Source organism: Numenius arquata, chromosome 17, assembly GCF_964106895.1.
Source record: "Numenius arquata chromosome 17, bNumArq3.hap1.1, whole genome shotgun sequence".
Taxonomy (NCBI): domain Eukaryota; kingdom Metazoa; phylum Chordata; class Aves; order Charadriiformes; family Scolopacidae; genus Numenius; species Numenius arquata.
The window spans coordinates 9260824-9279616 of NC_133592.1; the positions used below are offsets into that span (position 1 = coordinate 9260824).

The following is an 18793-nucleotide window of genomic DNA, read 5'->3' on the forward strand; positions in this document are numbered from 1 at the left end:
CACAGATGCACACCATTGCCATCAGCTCCAGCCCTCCAGCCACAGTTCTGTCCATCCCCTGCCAGGGACATCTCATCTGCAGCTCCGGCTCCACTTCTGTAGGTGGTTTCCAAACAAGTCTTCTCCACAACACTTTGCTTGTAACCCTCCTGCCAGCTGGAGGGTGGTCGGCTATTTCATACACTGCAGAGAAGTGCTAAAGCAGGGCAGCTCCAGGTGCTCGCTCGGAGCCAAGGACAGTGACCCGATGCAGAAGCAGGGCTGGGCTCTCCCTGTCCTCACCATCCCCTGCACAGCCCGGGCACTCAGTGAGGTTTGAAAGCGCAATGGCAGACGCATTCTCCTGCAACTCTGGTGAGCCAGGCATCACGGAAGCAGCTAGAGGCTGATTTGCACATAAGCAGTCAATTACTTGGAGAAAGAGATGCCCACTTGGTCGCTTGCCAGCCTGCAGACAGATTTAAGACACGGGGGAATTGAACCTCCGGTCCAGATATCGCTGTGGCCAAGCAGGCCACCTCCTTTGCTGGCCTCTGGGAGAGCCCCTGGCAGCACAATAAAAGGAGCATTTAGTAAAGCTACAGCCTTGCTTGAAAAAACTTGTGGATGATGAGCCATTTTGCAGCCAAGCTTCATATAAACATGTTGATAATGATGTTAGCATCAGAGCTGGAGATGAATAGGGCTGCACGGCAACAGCAGGCCCCTCTGTCTGCCTCAAGAAAGCCCCTTTCTTGCAACGCACATGTTTAATCCATGATCTGTGTCTGCTGCCAGCCACATTCGTACTAAAAATCCGCTCACCTCATCTATCTTCTATATATCCATGGATTTAGGTGAGGCAGGGGCGCAGGCAGAATTGCTGGGCTCACTGGCAAATTCCACTCTGTTCTGTGCTGTCCTGCTCTTCGGTGAAACCTCTGTCCTGTCTTCATTAAACACCTTCATCAGTTTAATGCACAGATGGAGGCCAGCGGTGTTGTGCAGATATAGCACCCTTACATCAGCCGTGGCTAAAAGCTTCAGTGTTTCACAGCTTTGATGAGGCCCACCTGAAACAAACTCTTGGACATGAAGATCCATTTCTCCACCCTATCCAGAGGATACATCTGCCCTTGCTGTCTCTCTGGGCAGGGAGGCTGGGGGACATCCTAGCAACCGAAAGCCAACATCACCTCTTGCTCACAGAGGTCCTCCTACACACCACATCCCCCTGCACCTCTCAGAGAGGGGCTGTCCCACCTCCGTTCTGTGGACAAGGAACAGCCTCACCGACCATGCCGAGCTGCTCATTAGCTGTGATACGAACACAGCAGCAACAGCATCAGGTCGTCCTCATTTTGCTGAGGATAACATTAGATTTGGGACACTTGGATTTGCTTTTAGTCCCGTTGGTGCAGTCCCAGAACAAAGCCTCCAGGCTCCTCTCTAGCTGATGGGTCTTGACTTGGGTGTCACTTTGATTTGTACCACTCAGCAGCTTTGCTGATCGCTTGAGAAAATGCAGGTTTGTGTAGCTCCCGGTCTCTGAGTTTGGTCAACCGTGTGTCGACTACAGTCAGCTCCATCACTGCACAAGAACAGACACCACACACTTGCCCTGGCAGAGGAGACATCATCAGCAGAAGCCAAACTCCTGTAAGAACAATTCACTGGGTTCAAAGAAACAACCTCTTCTCCTCGGGTATTGCTACCACCCTACATCATTTATACATGCTGACCAGCTACAACCTGCCATGATTTTCATGGTCATTCCTGTGTAACAATAAACATTTTATTAAAACTATGGAGCAAGCACTCCACAGCACGATGAATATTCATCATGCTGCCTTCCAGTGCTGAGCTGGGATCCCTGCACAGTAGAAGGTCTGCAAACTCTTCCCTACCCGCTTGCAAGGCACAAAAGCGTGGGAGTTGAACAAGGATCACTATTATCCACTAAACCACAGGATGAGCTTGCAGGAACTGGCAGGCTGGATCGCTTCCAGTCGCTAAAGAAGGCAAATAGTCCAGCCCAGCTCTCGCATGCCAGATATGTTGAGCATCTGCAGACTTGAAAATGCAAAGACAACCCATCCCCATCCTGAGAACCAGGCAGTCTCCCTCCACACAACCCTAGCAATGTGTGTTACTCAGAGGCAGATTGGTTCCATCAAACAATTCTCTTTATTTTCCTAAATTAGGCATTAACAAGGCATTTTGAATGCCGCGTTTTCCTTCTACATCTAACAATTTTCTAGCTAATAGAGAGAAGAGCTGGCAAAACTTGAGGAAGGCTGACAAAGTGAAATAAAAACCACATTTTATAAGGAAACAGCAACTGGAACCAGCCACAGCACCTACACACCAAGGCACAGCCACGGGGTTGCCCAGGAAGGTCTGACCGGAGGTGGAAGGGACAGAGCGCTCAGTTAGTTACCTTATGCAGCAGAAGGACGGCTAACAGTGGATGAACTGGGCATCTTCCAGGGAGCAACATCCTAGGCCAGACAGAGTTCTAGACGTCCCACGCTGTCTGGGGCTTCCTGAAAAGTTTCCCATCCCCAAGATGAGGACCTCCTCGCATCTCATTACCACTCCTGATCTTTTACATGATGATAACTCTATCTTTCAGGCACATCCAAAGAGAGACTGGATATCTGTCTCCCCCCAGCCCACACCAGACACCCAGGAAGAATTTCCAGCCCCAGCAGTTAGACCTGTTAGGGATTTACAGGGTGTACTTGGCCTGCATTTCCCTTGGGTGTTTCTCCTGAGGGAGCTGTGCAGCTCTCCTGGAGCTGTGGCATTGGAAGATCCCATAGGAGCAGCCAGAGCATCACCCCTCAGGCTTCCCAGAGCTCAGTTCTGAAGACAACAAAATCTCCCAGCCTGGCAATGCAAGAGCCCCACAAGGCGTTTTCTCTGCTTTTGCTTCCTTTCCCCTCTGACCTTCACTCCCAGAGCTGGAAGATCCTTGCAGCCAAGCCCGCTTGGAGCAAACGCTTCCTCAGCTTGAGAGCCAAGAAAAGCCCTCGTGGATTACAGTCTGCTGCTGCATTTGTTGTCAAAAAAGCATGGCGTGTCAAAAATCACTAGAAGGGCAAGGGGCTGTTATTTATGACTCAGATTTATTGCTACTCTCCTTCCCTGGGGCCCCTGGAAATCCCAAAGTGCCATGAATTCAAGGCAAACCCATGAAACGCAGCTCCTCAAAGCCAACATCCTCCTTCTCCCCTTTCCCACTCCACCCAGCCCCCAGAAGCTCCCAGAGGTGTGGCATCCCCCTTTGCCTGCCAGCACAGAGATAAACCTCAACTCCTACACCTTCCTAGAGAGAGAAACCCGATCACGGTGCTGCAGGTGTGCAGGTCCAGTTCCTGCAGCATCCCAAACTGATGGAAAGCTGCATTTGCAACAGGGGTTTAAGAAAGCACAAGGAGGTGAGAGACTTCAGGTGGAGCTACACAAGCAAGTTAAAACTCCTGAGGATGACTTTTGCCCCCAGCCCTGCTGCCTCGAGCCTCTTGCTGTGCCTGAAGCTTCTTCAGCAGTGGCAGGCGCTGGGCTGACCCGAAGCCACAGCACACACCCCCGCAGAGGGATCCGGTGGTTTTGCTCTGCCTGAGGTGGCTCCCATCCCTCCTCGATGTCACGGGGCCACCGAAGCTTCTGGTGCAGCCCTGCATCTTGCACGGGACTGTCAGCAATTTGCAGATCGCATGTCCTGGCCCCATCTATAAAAGTGGGATGTTTATATAACCCTAGGGAAATGCCAAGCACAGCAGGATTGCGAGGGAATATACTTTCAGCTGCTGGAGTCGGTGGAGCTCTGACAGCCCACGTCAGTCGAGTATCTGCCCTTAACTCTTATAAAAGGGCAACCTCCTATTTAATGGAAAACAGCAAAGTCCATGCAACGTAAAATGTTCCTGTTCACAGATACAGCTGATGAGCAAGGTATTAAATCCAAAGAGCCATTTCCAGCGCTTCCTGAGAGAGCCCAGCTCCCCGCAGAGCAAATACTGCATCTCTGCTGGAAAACACCAGGTTTGTTGTTTGTTTTTAAAGCAGTTTCTTTTCCAAGCCAGGAAAAGGACTGAAAACCAGCCTGACTTCATTGTGTAAGTCAATGCAATATGAATAAGAGGGCTATGAAGTGGATATTTTTGATGGGTTATTTTGATGATAGATCTGACATATCTGCTCAAAAAAAAGTATCACATATTCACTTGAGAGCAACAGTCAGTCTCAGAAAGCAGCTTTACAGATATTGTCAGCCCTTGACACTAATTTGCTTTCCTAAAAACAAGAAAAAGACTTAAACCATCCAAGAAGCAACAAAGAGCCAAGTCAGAGACCTGGGAGCCAAGACCTAAAGCAATTGGAGGGACACGTGTGACAGTCACTGGGAGCTGGGGACCTTGGGACAGGCAGAGGGGGGAACAGCAGAGGTACATTATGGAGGTGATGCCTCCAAGCCTCATGCACCACCTTAGTCATCCTCACACATATTGCCACAGACACTGCTGACCTACGTGGTTTAATGCAATTACTATTTACTGTTTAAATAGAGAAGGAAGTGTGAGAGACAGTTCAATTAACTCAAATGGCTTCTCCCGGATGGCCAGAGGCAATTAGGGAACAGTCCTGCTTCTGCTGGTCCTTCCCAGCCACACGGCACTGTGCATCGCTCCTGAAGGGATGTGGGTATCGTAGGTGGGAGAAGCAGCAACCTGAATTTTGACTCCAAACACAACGTGAACTTCTGTTAAAGTTCAGGCAACTTCTGCCCCCTAAAGCCATCCTTGGTTTTACCCTGCCATGCCCTCCAGATTTCAAACTGGCAGCACTGAAATTTGACACTAAATCTTACGCTTCGATTCCATTTGTTTATCAACAGTTAGTGCTTTTTATTTCATGGGAAAATCTGTCAGCAGAACGTCCTGAGTGTAACCAAGGTGCCTTTGAACAGTACATCGGACACAGAACCGGATTTCCCATGATTTATGTTGTGCAATGCTTTCTGCTCGCTGCTGCCAGGGCACAGAGGGGCTCAGACCAGAAACAGGGCACTGGCGGCCACCAAGAGAACATGCAGCCTTGTACCAGAGGGAGTTTATCAAAGAAAAGGAATAATTGCTAGGTTTTCATGGCTACTTAGTGCTGTATGATGAACTTTTTCAATGCAGAAAATTGCTGTCTATTGTGTAGATTCACAGAGGGATCTGCATCGCTCTGCAGGTAACCAGCAGCAAAACAAACCTCTTCTTGCTTTGCACAGGGTCTGGCAGATGAGCAAAGCCTGGGCCAGCAGACAAGCCTGAGCTTTACCAGAGACGGAGCGGGGTCGGGGTCTCTGCTGGCCTGCAAGAGGAAACGCCGGACGCGGTGAGAGGAGGGGGAGGAAGGCATCAAGCCAAGAAAGGGAGAGCTCAGCCTAAGTCCCCACCCCTACTGCTGCAAAGCCCTCCCAATACCCCCTTCTCTCTGCCTCTCGGCTCCTTTTCTCCAAAATATTCTATCTTTTCTTCCCCCAGGCCTGCAGCTCTCCCATCCAGGCAGTTGCCTCACAGCCCTTCAGCCTCTACGACCGAACCACCTCTGCATCGCCTGCTGTTGAATGTCCCTTCTTTCCATCCCCCTGTCCCCTGCCCCGCTGGCTGTCCCCTTCTTGCCTTTGTACAGAGCAAGATTAAGTTTCCTCTCTAGCTGCAGACGAAGGGCCCCCTCTCTGAGTGGCCTCGAGACAGCGAGGGGGCTGTGGAGCAGCAACAGAAGTGAGTAGAGGACACCAGAGGCGGGTCTTAACCAATTTGGGGATCAACTATGGGATAAAAGGCCAGTTTTAACAACCCAGCCCAGGGGTGCATGTGTGTGAGCCAAAACAAGACCAACACCATGACACACCTCTTGCCATAGCATTTTAGAGCAAGGCTCAAGCCAGCATCCAAACCACGTATCTCAGCCGACACTGAGGACATTACTTGAGATCCAGCAGCATCCCTCATGTCCTCACAGCACAACCAGCAAATAGCCCAGTACTACCAGTAACACCAGCCTGCTGGGAAAAAACCTCATAAGTGAAAGGGAAAGCACCTTGGAGCACAATCTGCACTTAAACAGGCAACTCCAGTGGGTGTCCCAAAGGGTGAAGAGGTGTGAGAAGAGGAACCAGGAACAACCTTTCTGGATGGAACTGCTGCCTACAGCGCAGGGGAGCGGGGAGGGAAGGGTTTCCTGGTTCGTGGCCAGCGCTGCTGTTCCTCTTATGGAGGATATGCCTTCCCCAGGGTGTGTTTCAACTGAGAGCACGAGGCACACAGTTTCCATAGGTCACTTTCCCTCTCCACCCACTGGGAATTTTTCATGTTTTCTGGGAAAAAACCCACCTCAAAACACAACCAACCACCTGCTCACCAATCTGGCAGTTTCCAACAGGGCCCCCTTCCCTGTAGAGAAGCTGCCAATACAGATGTCAACCAGCCCTTTTTAAGGAGCTGAAGCTAGGTTTGACCAGTTCTCCACTCGAACCCTTTGGAATGCAAGAGAGGAAAGAAATGGTAAATATTTTAGGTGCTGAAGACCTTCTGCTTCCTGGGCCAACAGTTCGTCTGTTCTCAAGGTTGCCTGTTTTGTCTCTATGCTGATAAATCAGTGAACACTTAAGCGCAAGCCCTCCTGGTCACTCCTTTTCTGGAGTGGCAGCTCCAGCCTTGTTGCTCCAAGTCCCATTGACCTCAGAGAGCTGAGAGAAGCCACAGGGGAGAAGTAAAGCAAGAAAGCAAAACTGTTAAATGCTTCAGGGTCAGGGGAGAGGACTTGGGGGGACAAATTGGGGGAAATGTCAGGCCTACACCAGGAGAAGTGACTCTTCTGAGTGAGAGGGGGCAATGTTTAAAGACTTCAGCTGACGGTCAGCTGCAGAAGACAGCAGAGAAGAACAAATGGGTTTAATGTCCCCTTCCATCTCCCTAGTGAACGGATGAGAGTCAGACAGCTCTTGAAGCTATAGTGCAGCAGAAAAGAGACGTATAAGCTGGTGTTTGGTGGTGCTGTAGCTGTGAACATGGCACTGGCAGGTGATTTTGCACCACCCAGCACCAGAGTCCCTCCAGGGGAAGCTCTGCCTGCATTTGCTGTGCCTGTGGTGACCCAGGAACAGACATCTCAGCCCAGGAATAAACCCCATATTCTTGCTCTTTGGCCCATGCTCCCCAGCAGAGATGGATCCAGTAAGAATGATTCACGCCCCAAGTCTGATGTTCAGCGACTGCCCAGCCCCATGTCTCAGATTAGCATCAGCCATTACCTCCACCCCAAAGGGAGCCTCATCCCGGCCCTGCACGGGGGTGCCAGCAACTCAAAAGGGTCAAATTCCCAGCTTTATCATGACAAATCCCTCACAGCTGTCTAGCAGAGGATCCTGAAGTCCCTATGAAAAGCGGAAAGTATCTACCTCATTTTCCATATAGGAAGTTAGAGCACACGTGTTAAATGATTTACGCAAGGATACAGAGCGATTTAGTGGCAGAGCAGGAAAAGGACTCCAACAGCCCAGCTTCTAATTGCCACGAGGTCATTCCCTCCCGGCACAGCTTGAAGTCCTGACTCACGGGTAAATAAAAGCTGTGCCATAAAGTCGATCTGTTTAGGAAAGGGGCACCCAGACGCTTTTAGCAATGTAGTGAGAAATATCTAGCTATTTTGGCTGAATGAAACCCCTCCCGTAGATACAATTATCAGAATTTACTATCTTCTGCTGGAATCCTCAGCAGTTATTTGCCTTTTTACAGCCGAACATCACCGCAGTCCCACGCCTGCTCTGGGAGGTGACATTCAAGCCGGCGGCGCAGGGAACTCCCGGGGGACCCGCCGGGGCAGGGGATGAGCGATGTGACGGCGGACAGAGCTTTGGGACAGGGGGAGGACCCGCTGCCCCCCCCCGCCGAGGCTCCGCTCCGCCTCGGCAGCCGGTGGGGAAGCGGACACCGCCACCTAACGGCACCGGCCCGGCCGCCTCCAGCCCCCCCGCCCGGAGCTGGGGTTTGGCAGGCAAAGGGGCAGCATCCGGCACATCTCCCGCCCGGGGTGGGCGCCGGTGGACAGCCCCCCCCTCCTCGCAGCAAGGAGCACGGTGTGCTTCCCAGCATCGCCACTTCCCGAGGCTGAGCATCCCTGCTCGAACCTCGGGCACTCACCATCATCCCCACCAGGTCATCCCTGCCTGCCCCGTGGGCACCCCGTTCCCAGCCCCAAGGCACCCCTGGGGACGGGGATGAGTCACCGGGAGTGAAAGACTCATGAGTCAAAGAGATGTAAGACTGAAGCCTCTGGGGATGACGATACTGCCCTTAGCACACACAGATTGCTGGGATACAGCGGATGATAACTTCACTTGAAACGCATGATGACTCCCTCTGGGGTCTTGCAAAGTCAGTCCAGGGACCTCTGTTATCCATCCCCAGCAGGTACCTACTTCTTAGAGGTACGGAGGTGGTTAGTGAAGCCAACCAAGATGATTCTTACACAGGGAGGGCCTCCATACACGTGCTAAAAAAGCAGCAAGGAAGTTCTGGAGTGCTCTTTACAAGGTATAGGCTTGAAAAGGCCAGCACAAACAGTTAAAATAGCCTCTCCTCTCTCCTTTACAGGCAGCGTAGTCAAGGAAACAGGTCTCTGGACTGGGAAGTGGGAGATCTGACACTGATCACTTGTGCAGCCCCAGGCAATTCACTCTGTTTCTGTACAAGTCATCAGGACCTGGTCTGCAAGTACAGCCCGCAGTCATCATCCAAAAACTCTGACCAGAGCTGGGGTCCCTACAGCACTGTCACAGCAACATCAGCAACAGAGCACTTCCCACTAAACACTCCTGGCCAGGAGAAAGCACCACCACAGTGTGGGACAAACCTCCAAAGTCACTAGGCCAGGCAGCAAGGTGCTGGCAGTGTGATGCTCCCTATTTCAAGCACTGCTTAGATGACAAGATCTTGAAGCTCTTTGCTTATGGACTACCAGGGACCAACTGGTACAACAGCTCATGGACTGGTCAGCACACGGTGCTTCTCAAGGTGCAGAGATACAGACAGACCAGGTTGTTCTCCTGGGCTCAAATAGGGACCAGCCCAAACATCGAAGTCCAAGTGAACATCTTGGAGACAGCAAAACACAGGGAGCCCATAACTTGCTGCAGCTCACGCAAGTCAGTGGCACAGGGACAAAATCCCAGACGTGGGCACTGCAAGCAACCTCACCCACACTGATGCGTGGCTCTGCCCAACACAGCTGCTCTCAGCAGTCAGATGGCAAAGCAGAAACGGCTCTGGGCTCAAAGCCTGGCTCCGAGTCCTGATCCAGGTTTCCCAACCCACATTTTCACACCACTGACTCCGCAGGAGCTCCCTTCCAGCTTCCCAGGTACCCCTCAAAGCAAGCATCCCTGCCAAACATTCAGGATTTTACCTCTTTCCGTTTGTCCCCCTAAACTACCGAGATGGCATCAAACATGCGTTGCCATCGACAAAAGCTCTGGCTTCATCCGAGATGCCCAGCCACTGTGAACCCCTTCAAACCCCCCATGTCAGTCTCCCTTCTCATCAGCAAGGTCTTGCCTACCCTCAAAGTCCCTGCTCCAGCACCATGACTTAGAACTTGAAGCACACAGCCCTGGAAAGAAAAAGCATCTGAAACTAATAAAAAAGCATGTCCCGCACTCTTGGGGAAGGAAAGGAGAGAGCATTACACACAGGCAGTGCCAGCTGGCAGAGGGTGGGCTGCCAGCAAGGGGGTGCTGCAGGTGTATACAGATGCTGCCCCAGGTTGGGGAGACACAGAGGGCAAGCTCAGCATGGGGGAAGCCAGGGAGAGAGTCATTTCTGAATACACAGACCAACACCTTCATTAACAGCCACACCAGAGTATGTTCACACCTCTGTGCCTTGACCCCACTTCTCCAAACCCAATAGGATTTTGAAGAATCAATGTTTCAGACAACAAAAGAACAAAAATATGAGTTTTTCTGTGCTCCAGTGCACCAGAGATCAAACTTCATTGTCTTGATGATATGGTTTAATTTTCCAGATCAGACAGTCAGGGGTGAAATGCAAACAAATCTTGATTTCCACAGACTCAAGCCACAAACTTCCTGCCAGTTCGTGGTCAAAACTGCAACCCAGCGATGTTGCAGAGCTAATGGCAGGCTCCCCCACAAATTTTGCATCCAAGGAATCACGCTTATCATTCCCCAAATTGGTTTCACTGGAATCCAGAATTTGCTCCAAGAACGGCTGCTTTAGTTTATAAGTAATGATGTAATCACAAAATTAATACAGACCTGTTTGTGTAACACCAACTTTGCATGAACATAGACCAGGCCAAGGAAAAAATAAATAAATTTAAAAAAAAATTCTTCAGTTTCATACAAGAAAGACATTTTTTACAGTGAGAACAGTCAAAATCACTGGAACAACCTCCCCAGGGACATGGTAGAGTCCCCATCGCTGGAGGTTCTCAAGATGTGCTTGGACATGGTGCTGGATGATCTCATCCAGGCTCCTTTTCCCACAAAAGGCTGGTCCAGGGGATCTTTCAAGGTCCATTCCACCCTGGGCTGTTCTGCGATTCTATGAAAAAAATGCACTTTCAGGTTTATTGCATGATTATTGCTTGTAAAACTAATGCATTTTATTCACCTGTAAAATCATGCCCATTCTCTCGTGAGCCACAAAACAGAGCTATTTATAAATCTCTAACAACACTCTTGGCATCAGCATCCCATTGCTCTTTTGGATGTTACGCTGAAGGGCCATTTCACTTCACCTGCAACACAAACAGCAGCTTCATCCAGCAGCAAGGGCTCACGCTCTTCCTGTGCCGGGGGGCACGGTACCCGGGTGCTAGGACAGGACAAATAAATATAACAGCAGCAGCCTGAAGTGCTAGAGCAGAGGCAGAGCAGGTGCCACATCCCACTCAGCGACGACCGTGAGAAAATTAATTTTCAGTGTTGGTGCTCAGGAAGGAAGCTGCCCTTGCAAACAGAAGCCATTGGGAAGAAGCAGCGGGTATAGCCAAATAAACGCAGCGTAAAGGGGACGTTATGCATGGACACTGAATAAGCGAAGGACACACATACACAAAGGATGCTGTCTCCATCAGCTGTTCAGAGTAGCCAACAAGCACTAGTAGTCCAGGTGGAACAGCATCATTTCCGACACACACACCCATTTAAGAGACTCACAACTCCCTTGGCTGCAGTGTAAGAACAGCTTTGAGTTTCCAGCTGCATTACGCCCCCCCCCCCCCCCAGGCAGGCACTGCTGCGATCCCCCCTTTGCATACAGAGAGCTTCAGCACAGAGACCCAAACACCAAATCCTTACCCAAAATCAAAGGATGATGGGAGCAGAGATGCCTTTTTCCAAGGACTTGGAGAAAATCTGGGGCAGAGCAAGAAATTTCACCTAAATTTTCTCAGGTCTGATACTAAAATGGGACTCATTGCCCATCAGGACCTTCCCTACTGCCCGTACGATGCCGGGGTCCGGCCGCAGAGCCCTGAGCCCGACTACAGTGCTCACAGCACGAGGCATCGCTGCTCTCTAACAAATTAATCTGTCCATTAGTTACAGCTGGAAGTACTGCCTGGAGAAGCCAATAGGACAAAGATACTGTGCTTCTGAGATCGTTAAGGCAACAGAAGACATGTGTTGACCCAGACATACTTCCCTTACTACGTACTTGCTCCTACTCAGCATTATGGTATGCTGGACCTTGGAAGCGCCCTGACTTGCATGAGAAATGTCCTCCCTCACCCCCGGCAGCATGGGAATCGCTCTGCTGGGAGTCTCCGAGTCATCCAGCAAAGCCCAAAGCAGGAGGGCAGGCAGCAAAGGAGCTCCTGCCCTGGGGTTAGCCAAGTTCGACAGAGCGGTGTTGAGAAGTGTTACCTGTGCTGTCAGGCAAGAGATGAGTTGTGCCCCACAACGGGATTGTATTTAATGGAGATGAGCAGAAATTCCAGCAGATTTAAGAGCAGACATCAGGAAATGGATAATGCTTCATACCTTGACGTGCCGCAGACAACTGCGGGAATGCATCCGCTGGCCAGGCAGGAGCAGGCAGCCCAGCACGGAGGATGCTGCGAACACAACCATCTGCAGAGGCAACTCTGCAGCCTCACGAAACCCAAACCCTTCCCCGGGAGAGAGCCTGCACAGACCTACTGCTAAATAAGCCCAAACCCGCACTCACAACACGTTACTACACAACATCTAGGATGAAGGTAAATACTTGAACAAGAAACTCCAGTGAAAAAAGCTGCAGGTAGTTTTTACAGTGCACAACACACAAGCCCATGGCCTTGGGGGACGGGGCATCACACACCATAGGGGTCAGCACCAGGCAGGGACACGAGCAGTAGACACTGACAGCAGAAGGGAGGGCTAAGGACAGACCGACACCAGCAAAGGCAGGACAGACAGGAAGGTGCCCCTGGGTGCCAGAGCTGGATGAACGCGGTGGGATCTAACAGCAGGTAGAACCACCCAGTCTGTAAATGCCCGATTTGACATCCCACACATGTGACACACCACAAGCCAGAGGAAAAAGAAAAATGTTTGGTAAAAGAACATGCATAGCTGTGAGAAGGCCACTAAAAAGAAACTTGTCAGGCTTTTTTCTGCCATTTCTTAGCAATTACACGGACACCAAAGGACATGAGACAGAAAAGATAGCTTGAATGATTGGAAACAACCCCCTGCCCTGCTACACGCATTTTAAAGATTAACTTTTATTTTAAAAGATGAAGAAAATGAAGAAACAAGCACATTCCCTCCCAAAAACCCTTCATACCTCCAGCATTCCCAAATAGGGTCCCTACTCTCCTTTCCTACTGTTCAGTCCAGGCACATGGTGCTTCCCAGGTGGCTCTGAGGACCACTGAAGATGCTCTGCCTCGATGCACTTCATCTGAGAACTGCTGCCTGCCTAGCCTCCGAAAGCCTCACGCTGCAAACAGGGGCTGTCTCCTCCCTGCTCAAATCATTCGGGTGCATAGGATGATGTATGAAACCATGTTAAACTCTGTACGCATATACACACCAAATATATCCATAGTGGATACATGTGGAACTGAAAAATTAAGAATGAACACCAATGGGTTAACAACCAGCTCATCCTTCCTGCTGGAGCTCAGCAGTTTGCTTGCCAGCACCTACAGCACTCCCAGCTGCTGGGCCCTGCCTAACGCATGCCACTCATCGCAGTCAGGTGTTACAATTACCTACTCATCATTTGTTAACTCTTAAAATGAGTTTTCACAGTGCAATTTTAAAGGTGACATCAATAATTTATTTACCTGGGAGATCAGACCTCCTTTCCCATCATGGTTGCACCCATCCTGTCACCCCATCATCACAGTAACTAAAACCCCACTGCCCGGGGTGCTGAGGGCCCTGCCTTTTCATTTGAGAATAGGTAAGGGGCCCCGTGATATTAACAATCAAGGCTTTGTAGCAAGATCTGGACTAGTTAAAAGAGCCATCTGCTAGGGAAAGACAGGAGAGCCATCTCCAGGCCACTGCCACCAAAGCAATCTGGCAAGGCAGAGAGAAGGGGCAGATGTGAGGAACACAGCACCCCAGAGCACAGCTCCACGGCCCCAAAACCATTGGAGAGGGGTGCCTGGAAACAAATTCATTTAGACCTAAGGTTTTTCATGCAGTATTAGCCTGTAGAAATGCGTAAGAGATGGTTTAACCAGACTAAAAGGGGGCTAGTAGATTATATGAGACTGTTTCTTATACCAGCACCCAAAGGCACCAACTGAGACTGGTACCTTGTTACAGAGACCAAGGAAGACCCTCAGTGCCCCGGAGCAGGCAGTGAACCAGGCACGGAGCTACAGCATCACCTTACACCCTCTCCTGCATTCCCCAGAAACAAGAGGTGCTTGTCATCCACAGAGGTGGGACCCTGGGTTGGGGACACCGCTCTGTGCGAGAAAGCCCGAGCTCTCCCTGGGCAGAAGAGATCCCATGGGACATGCCGAGCTCCAGCAGCTGTGGGAAAGCAACCCTCAAAGAAGAGGCCAGACCCAATTCCCACCCGCCCTGGGGTGCCCTCACCCTGTCCAGCAGCCACACACTCGGTTCAGGATTCAGCCATTCCCACCCACAGCAGAGTATTAATTAAAAGCATGTTCAGGGCCAGAACAGTGACTGGGACGTGGCCCCCAGCACTGCACGGATCTGCTTTCATCTGAGTCATCTTTCGGTTAGTTGCTAAAGCCAGAGTCCCTGCCCTCCCACTGCCCGTGCTGGGAGCACTGCCTGCATGGTTGCAGCAGGGGGGAGCCCGGGGCAGGCTCAGCTCTGCTCCCTGCTCCTCTGCCCCACCAGCACCAGAGGCTACGGCCCCACGAGACCTCCGGGCACATCGGCTGGCCCAGCCCGCTCGTGTGCCAGTAGTGGGACTGGTGTGAGCCGAGCAGCTCACCCTGTGATTCTATGCTGCGCTGTGGACCTGGAAGCCACCAGTGTGACCTGGTGATATTGTCACTTTTGTGCCCCAAATCTCCTTGAGCACAGTTCTCCTCTGCGCCCACGCATGGGTTTTGCATTCCCTCTGTTGCTGCCCCACTGGGCGGCTTTCCCTGCCTGTGCTGACCCTTGCAAGCAGGGACCTGCAGAGAAAACCCAAGACCAGACCTTCTGCCATCTATTGCCCCATCCTATATTTCACCCTGGAGCCGCATATCAGAAACGCTGCTGAGATGGCTGACACAGCTCTGGGAAGCCACACAACACACAACCTATTTGTGCTTGACCAAGGACAGAGTGGTCGAGGTCAGCATCCCCCACTGGGCCCCGGCACAACCGCCTTAGGTTAAAGCACAGTTACTTATGCCTGGCCCAGGCCACCAAGCACACCCGTGTGCCCTGCCTGTGTCCCTGCCACAGTTCAGCCCCATCTGAATCACCCAGTTCCAACAGAGGTCAGTGAAACACATATGCGCTCAGACAACAGGGATTTGCAAACGTGTTCCTGGCGGTTAGCAAGAGCTCTAGCATCTTTGCACAAAGACACTTGCCCGGGGTCTTTCTGCCCATAGGGAACCCGGTTGCTGCACGCCGTGGGAGCGGGTGACAGCCAGCCTGGGCACGAGGGCTCTGCACTCCTTGCTGCAGCTGAACATGATGTGCAGCTTGAGGGCTGAGAGAAACCCACCTTTGACGCTCTTCTGGAACAAAGAGCCCCAAAACATGTCACCAGGGAGTCCCCTTTCTCACCAGCAACCCTTTGCAGAGCCTCCTGCCACCTCTGCACAGAGGGAGGGGACCCAGCAGGGCACCGAGGATGTAACGGGAGATGGGAGAGGCCAAACCATGGTGGGGCCAAATCGTCCCTGCCACCTCCTCCTCTCCCTGATGTCCCTGAACACAGTGGCAGAGGCTATCCAGCCCAAAACCCTGTGCTGCTGAAACACCCACCAGGGTCTGAGTTATGGGCAGCTCTCAGGAATGCTTTGAAGTGGCTCAAAGCAGAGGAGAAAGCGCGAGCAAGCGAGCGGGACAAGAAGGTGCCATCCGCACTCTCCAGAGGTGGTGGGGAACAGAGGATGTTCCTGCAGGTAAGTCCTTGTCCAGGGGCACTGGGTGCTCTCAGCACATCCATGGACGGGGCCCTGCGGGTCTGGTACAGGCCAATCATGGGAGCAGCTTTCTCTGGCCACAGTTTTGCTCCACCCTGGCTTGAGCGTTTCCTCTCATCCCTGTGGTTTCCCTCCCAGCGCCGATGCCCAGCAGCCAGCTGGGAACGCCCAGGAGAAGAGGCCTCAGGCCTCCCAGGGCTTTGGTGCTGCAGGAGGGTGAGCTGCACCCTGCCGGGCGGGAGAAGGGAGACCCACCGTTGGGCTGCAGCACGCCAGGTCTGCCCATTTTGGCACAGACACTTCTCTCTTTGATCCTGGTCATGCTGCTTGTGCATGCAGGGACCGAGCCTCGTGGGTGACGCCACACTGCCTGTCCTCTCTCCCTGCAAACAGTCACAGTCATCCCAGAAGCAGCTTACTGCAACATCGCTCCCTGACGGCTCCACATACCCAGGAGCAACTTTAGGAACCACTCAGACATGCCCCATTAGCCGGGATTTGCAGGGAAGCTGGGGAATTAAATGGAGTTATTCATTCCTCCGCAAACCATCCTCCATCCTCCCCCCACCCGAATGCCCCCACACACGGCCAGCAAGGTGAAGCACACACCGGGGTCCCTGGCCACCAGCTCCAGCTTCGAGCAAGGAATGGCCACGGGACACGCAAGCAGCTCCTGCCCGGCCAGGCAGGCAGGATGGGAGGGCAAAAGCCAGGGGAAGATACTTTGGCAAGCAGAGAAAGCTCAACCACAATACACACACACACACACACACACACACACTCAGGAGCCAACCTTCAGAGCTGAAACGCGTCTCCATGCCAAGAGCTGGGCTATTTTCCTCCCTCTCCCCGGCTCGCAGCTCTGAGCTAACAGGCTCAGCATTCATCCCCCCGCGCCGAGCGGCACATGGGAGCGGAGGGGGGGGAAGAGAGAGACTCAAATGAAATCCAGACCTAGAAAGCAGTTTCTTTTTCCCCCCTCTCGCTTCCCCCCTCGCTCCCCCTCCACCCGGCTTCTGCTGGAACCACCTTCTGTCTAGAGGGCTCAGGAGGATGAAAAAAAAAAAAAAAAAAAAAAAAGAAATGCAGAAAGGAAGCGTTGTAAAAAAATAAATAAATAAAGGAATCAGCTGAAATCCACCCGGAGCGTGGCAGTTTCTCTTCTTAAAGTGCAGAAGCTCCTGGAAAGGTAGGAGTGCAGAGGCAGAATATAACATATTAAAAGATCAATAGCCTACCTGAAATCCGGTCCTTCTCCATTACTACAGGATATATTTAGCATCCGCGTGTCACGGCCGTCCCTTTTTTCGGTGGCGTCCCCTTCTTTCCCCCACTCTCCCTCCCTCCTTGCCTTGCCTCCTCCTCCTCTTCCAAAAAAAGCTCTTTGTCTGGTCTAATTTCTTCAATCTGTTGCAATCATGAATGCATCCAAATTACCACATTTCCATGTGCTGATCATATGTTTGTGCTCCAAACTGAAGTAGCTTTGTCTCTTTGAAATGAAAAGGAAGAGTAAGGGAGGAAGAGAAAGGAGCAAGAAAAAGGAAAAAGGGGGTGCATGACCCGAAAAATCTCGTAACTCCCTGAAATACTCCACCAGGCGCAAGAAAACTGGAAATCCCGAGTCCTCTGTTAAACAGTCTTAAAGCTACAGCATGCGAGAGTCCAGGGAACACTCCAGCCTCCACAGCTCCCTCTTAATATCCACCAGGAGATGCTTAAGGAACTTGGCTCCTTGCAATAACAGAGCGAACAACTCATCCAGCTTCTCAAATCTCTCCTCGCTTCCCCAGTCTTATTTTCCTGCTATTTCCTCTATCCCCTCCTCCTTCCTTGGCTCCAGCATTTTAAAAGAGCACAGATCCTGCGCGTTCCCCCACCCTGCCAGGTCTGAAGTTTCGATTCATGCATAAACTATTCGGCTGATGAAGGCTGACTTCATTCCCAGCACAGCATCATGGGCTGCTGCTGCTACCAGGCAGGACCTGAGCCCTGCACACGTTTTCTCGCCCCGTGCGACCTGCCAGAGAGCTTTGCCACCGGCCCTGGCACCGAGCCCCGGATTCGCCTTCCTCCCCTCTGCAAAGCGGTGATAAGGGGAGGATTTCTGCTGCCAGCCCGAAAGTGATAGTGAAAGTCTCTGCCCCGGGCAGAAGTCCTTGGTCTTCTCCTCGGTCCCACAGAGGAGCAGAGGTGGGATTGGAGAGCAGTTTTCCTTCCCTGCGATGTCCAGGCAGGGCACAGGGATGCAGAGAGAGTGGAGCAGCCCTACGGAGCCCGTCGCCAGATCCTCCCTTCCCTGGCTGGGATGGAAGGATGCGCGGCTGCAGCGATGGGCTGGCCCCACTTGGAAACTTCCACTTGGCTGATGGCCAGCGCAGGCAGCGGGAACGCCGCGTTAGCACCTCTGCCGAGACGGTGCCCGCGCTGCCTGTGGGGCACAGCACCGCCCAAACTGCCCCACACGACCCTCCCGTGTCATCCACCGCCAATTCCTATTGATAGCGTGGAGCCTGAGTCACCCAGCCAGCTGCGAGGGCACAGCTTCTGTCCCCAGAGCTGGCAAACAAGCCATCCCTCCCGCAGCCCAGAGGCTGGGATGGCAGGCGCCGGCAGGGATGGCACAGCTGCTACGTGAGCCAGGCGCGCTGGCAGCACCCTCGTGTGCTCAGCACTGTACACGTGACACTTTTTGTCCCAAAATGCTCACAGTACATATGGAAAATCACAAGTGCAATAGCTGTGACAGAGCCTGTTACCTTCCCCCATAGCATGGGCAGGAGGATAATTTCTTTCCTAGCTGGATGAATAAACTTCCAAAGAAAGACTCCTGATGCTTCCAGGACATTTGGGTAGTCCAGACCTACCTTGCATTGCTTTTTAGTATGAAAAGTCCCAGTAAACTTGCATGTTTCCCCATGCAGGAGTTGATGGAGAGTCACTGTCACCAAACCAGAGGGAGGAACACAACTAACACCAAGCGGTGGGGTCAGGCCAGGACCCCCACTGCACAACAAATAGCAGAGAGCTGGTGGGAGGCAGCCTCAGGACAGTCCATCCATTAGGGAAGTTTCTCTCTAATCCCCAGTGGGCTATTCCCTGGGCAGGGAGGATTAGATTCCTTCCTGAACTCTTGCTCTTTTTCTACTTGCTGTTAAAG

General features: G+C 52.1%; 1 protein-coding gene across 1 annotated transcript in view; it reads right to left on the minus strand.

The window, feature by feature from the left end:
* The window catches only part of SEPTIN9 (septin 9), a 101118-nt gene extending 83660 nt beyond the window's left edge, over window positions 1-17458 (minus strand). Inside the window, exon 1 of the mRNA XM_074160157.1 lies at window positions 16872-17458. Coding sequence (XP_074016258.1) covers window positions 16872-16893 — 22 coding nt within the window. The 5' untranslated portion in view covers window positions 16894-17458. The remainder of the gene's footprint in view (window positions 1-16871) is intronic.
* Between the last annotated feature and the right edge of the window lie 1335 nt (window positions 17459-18793).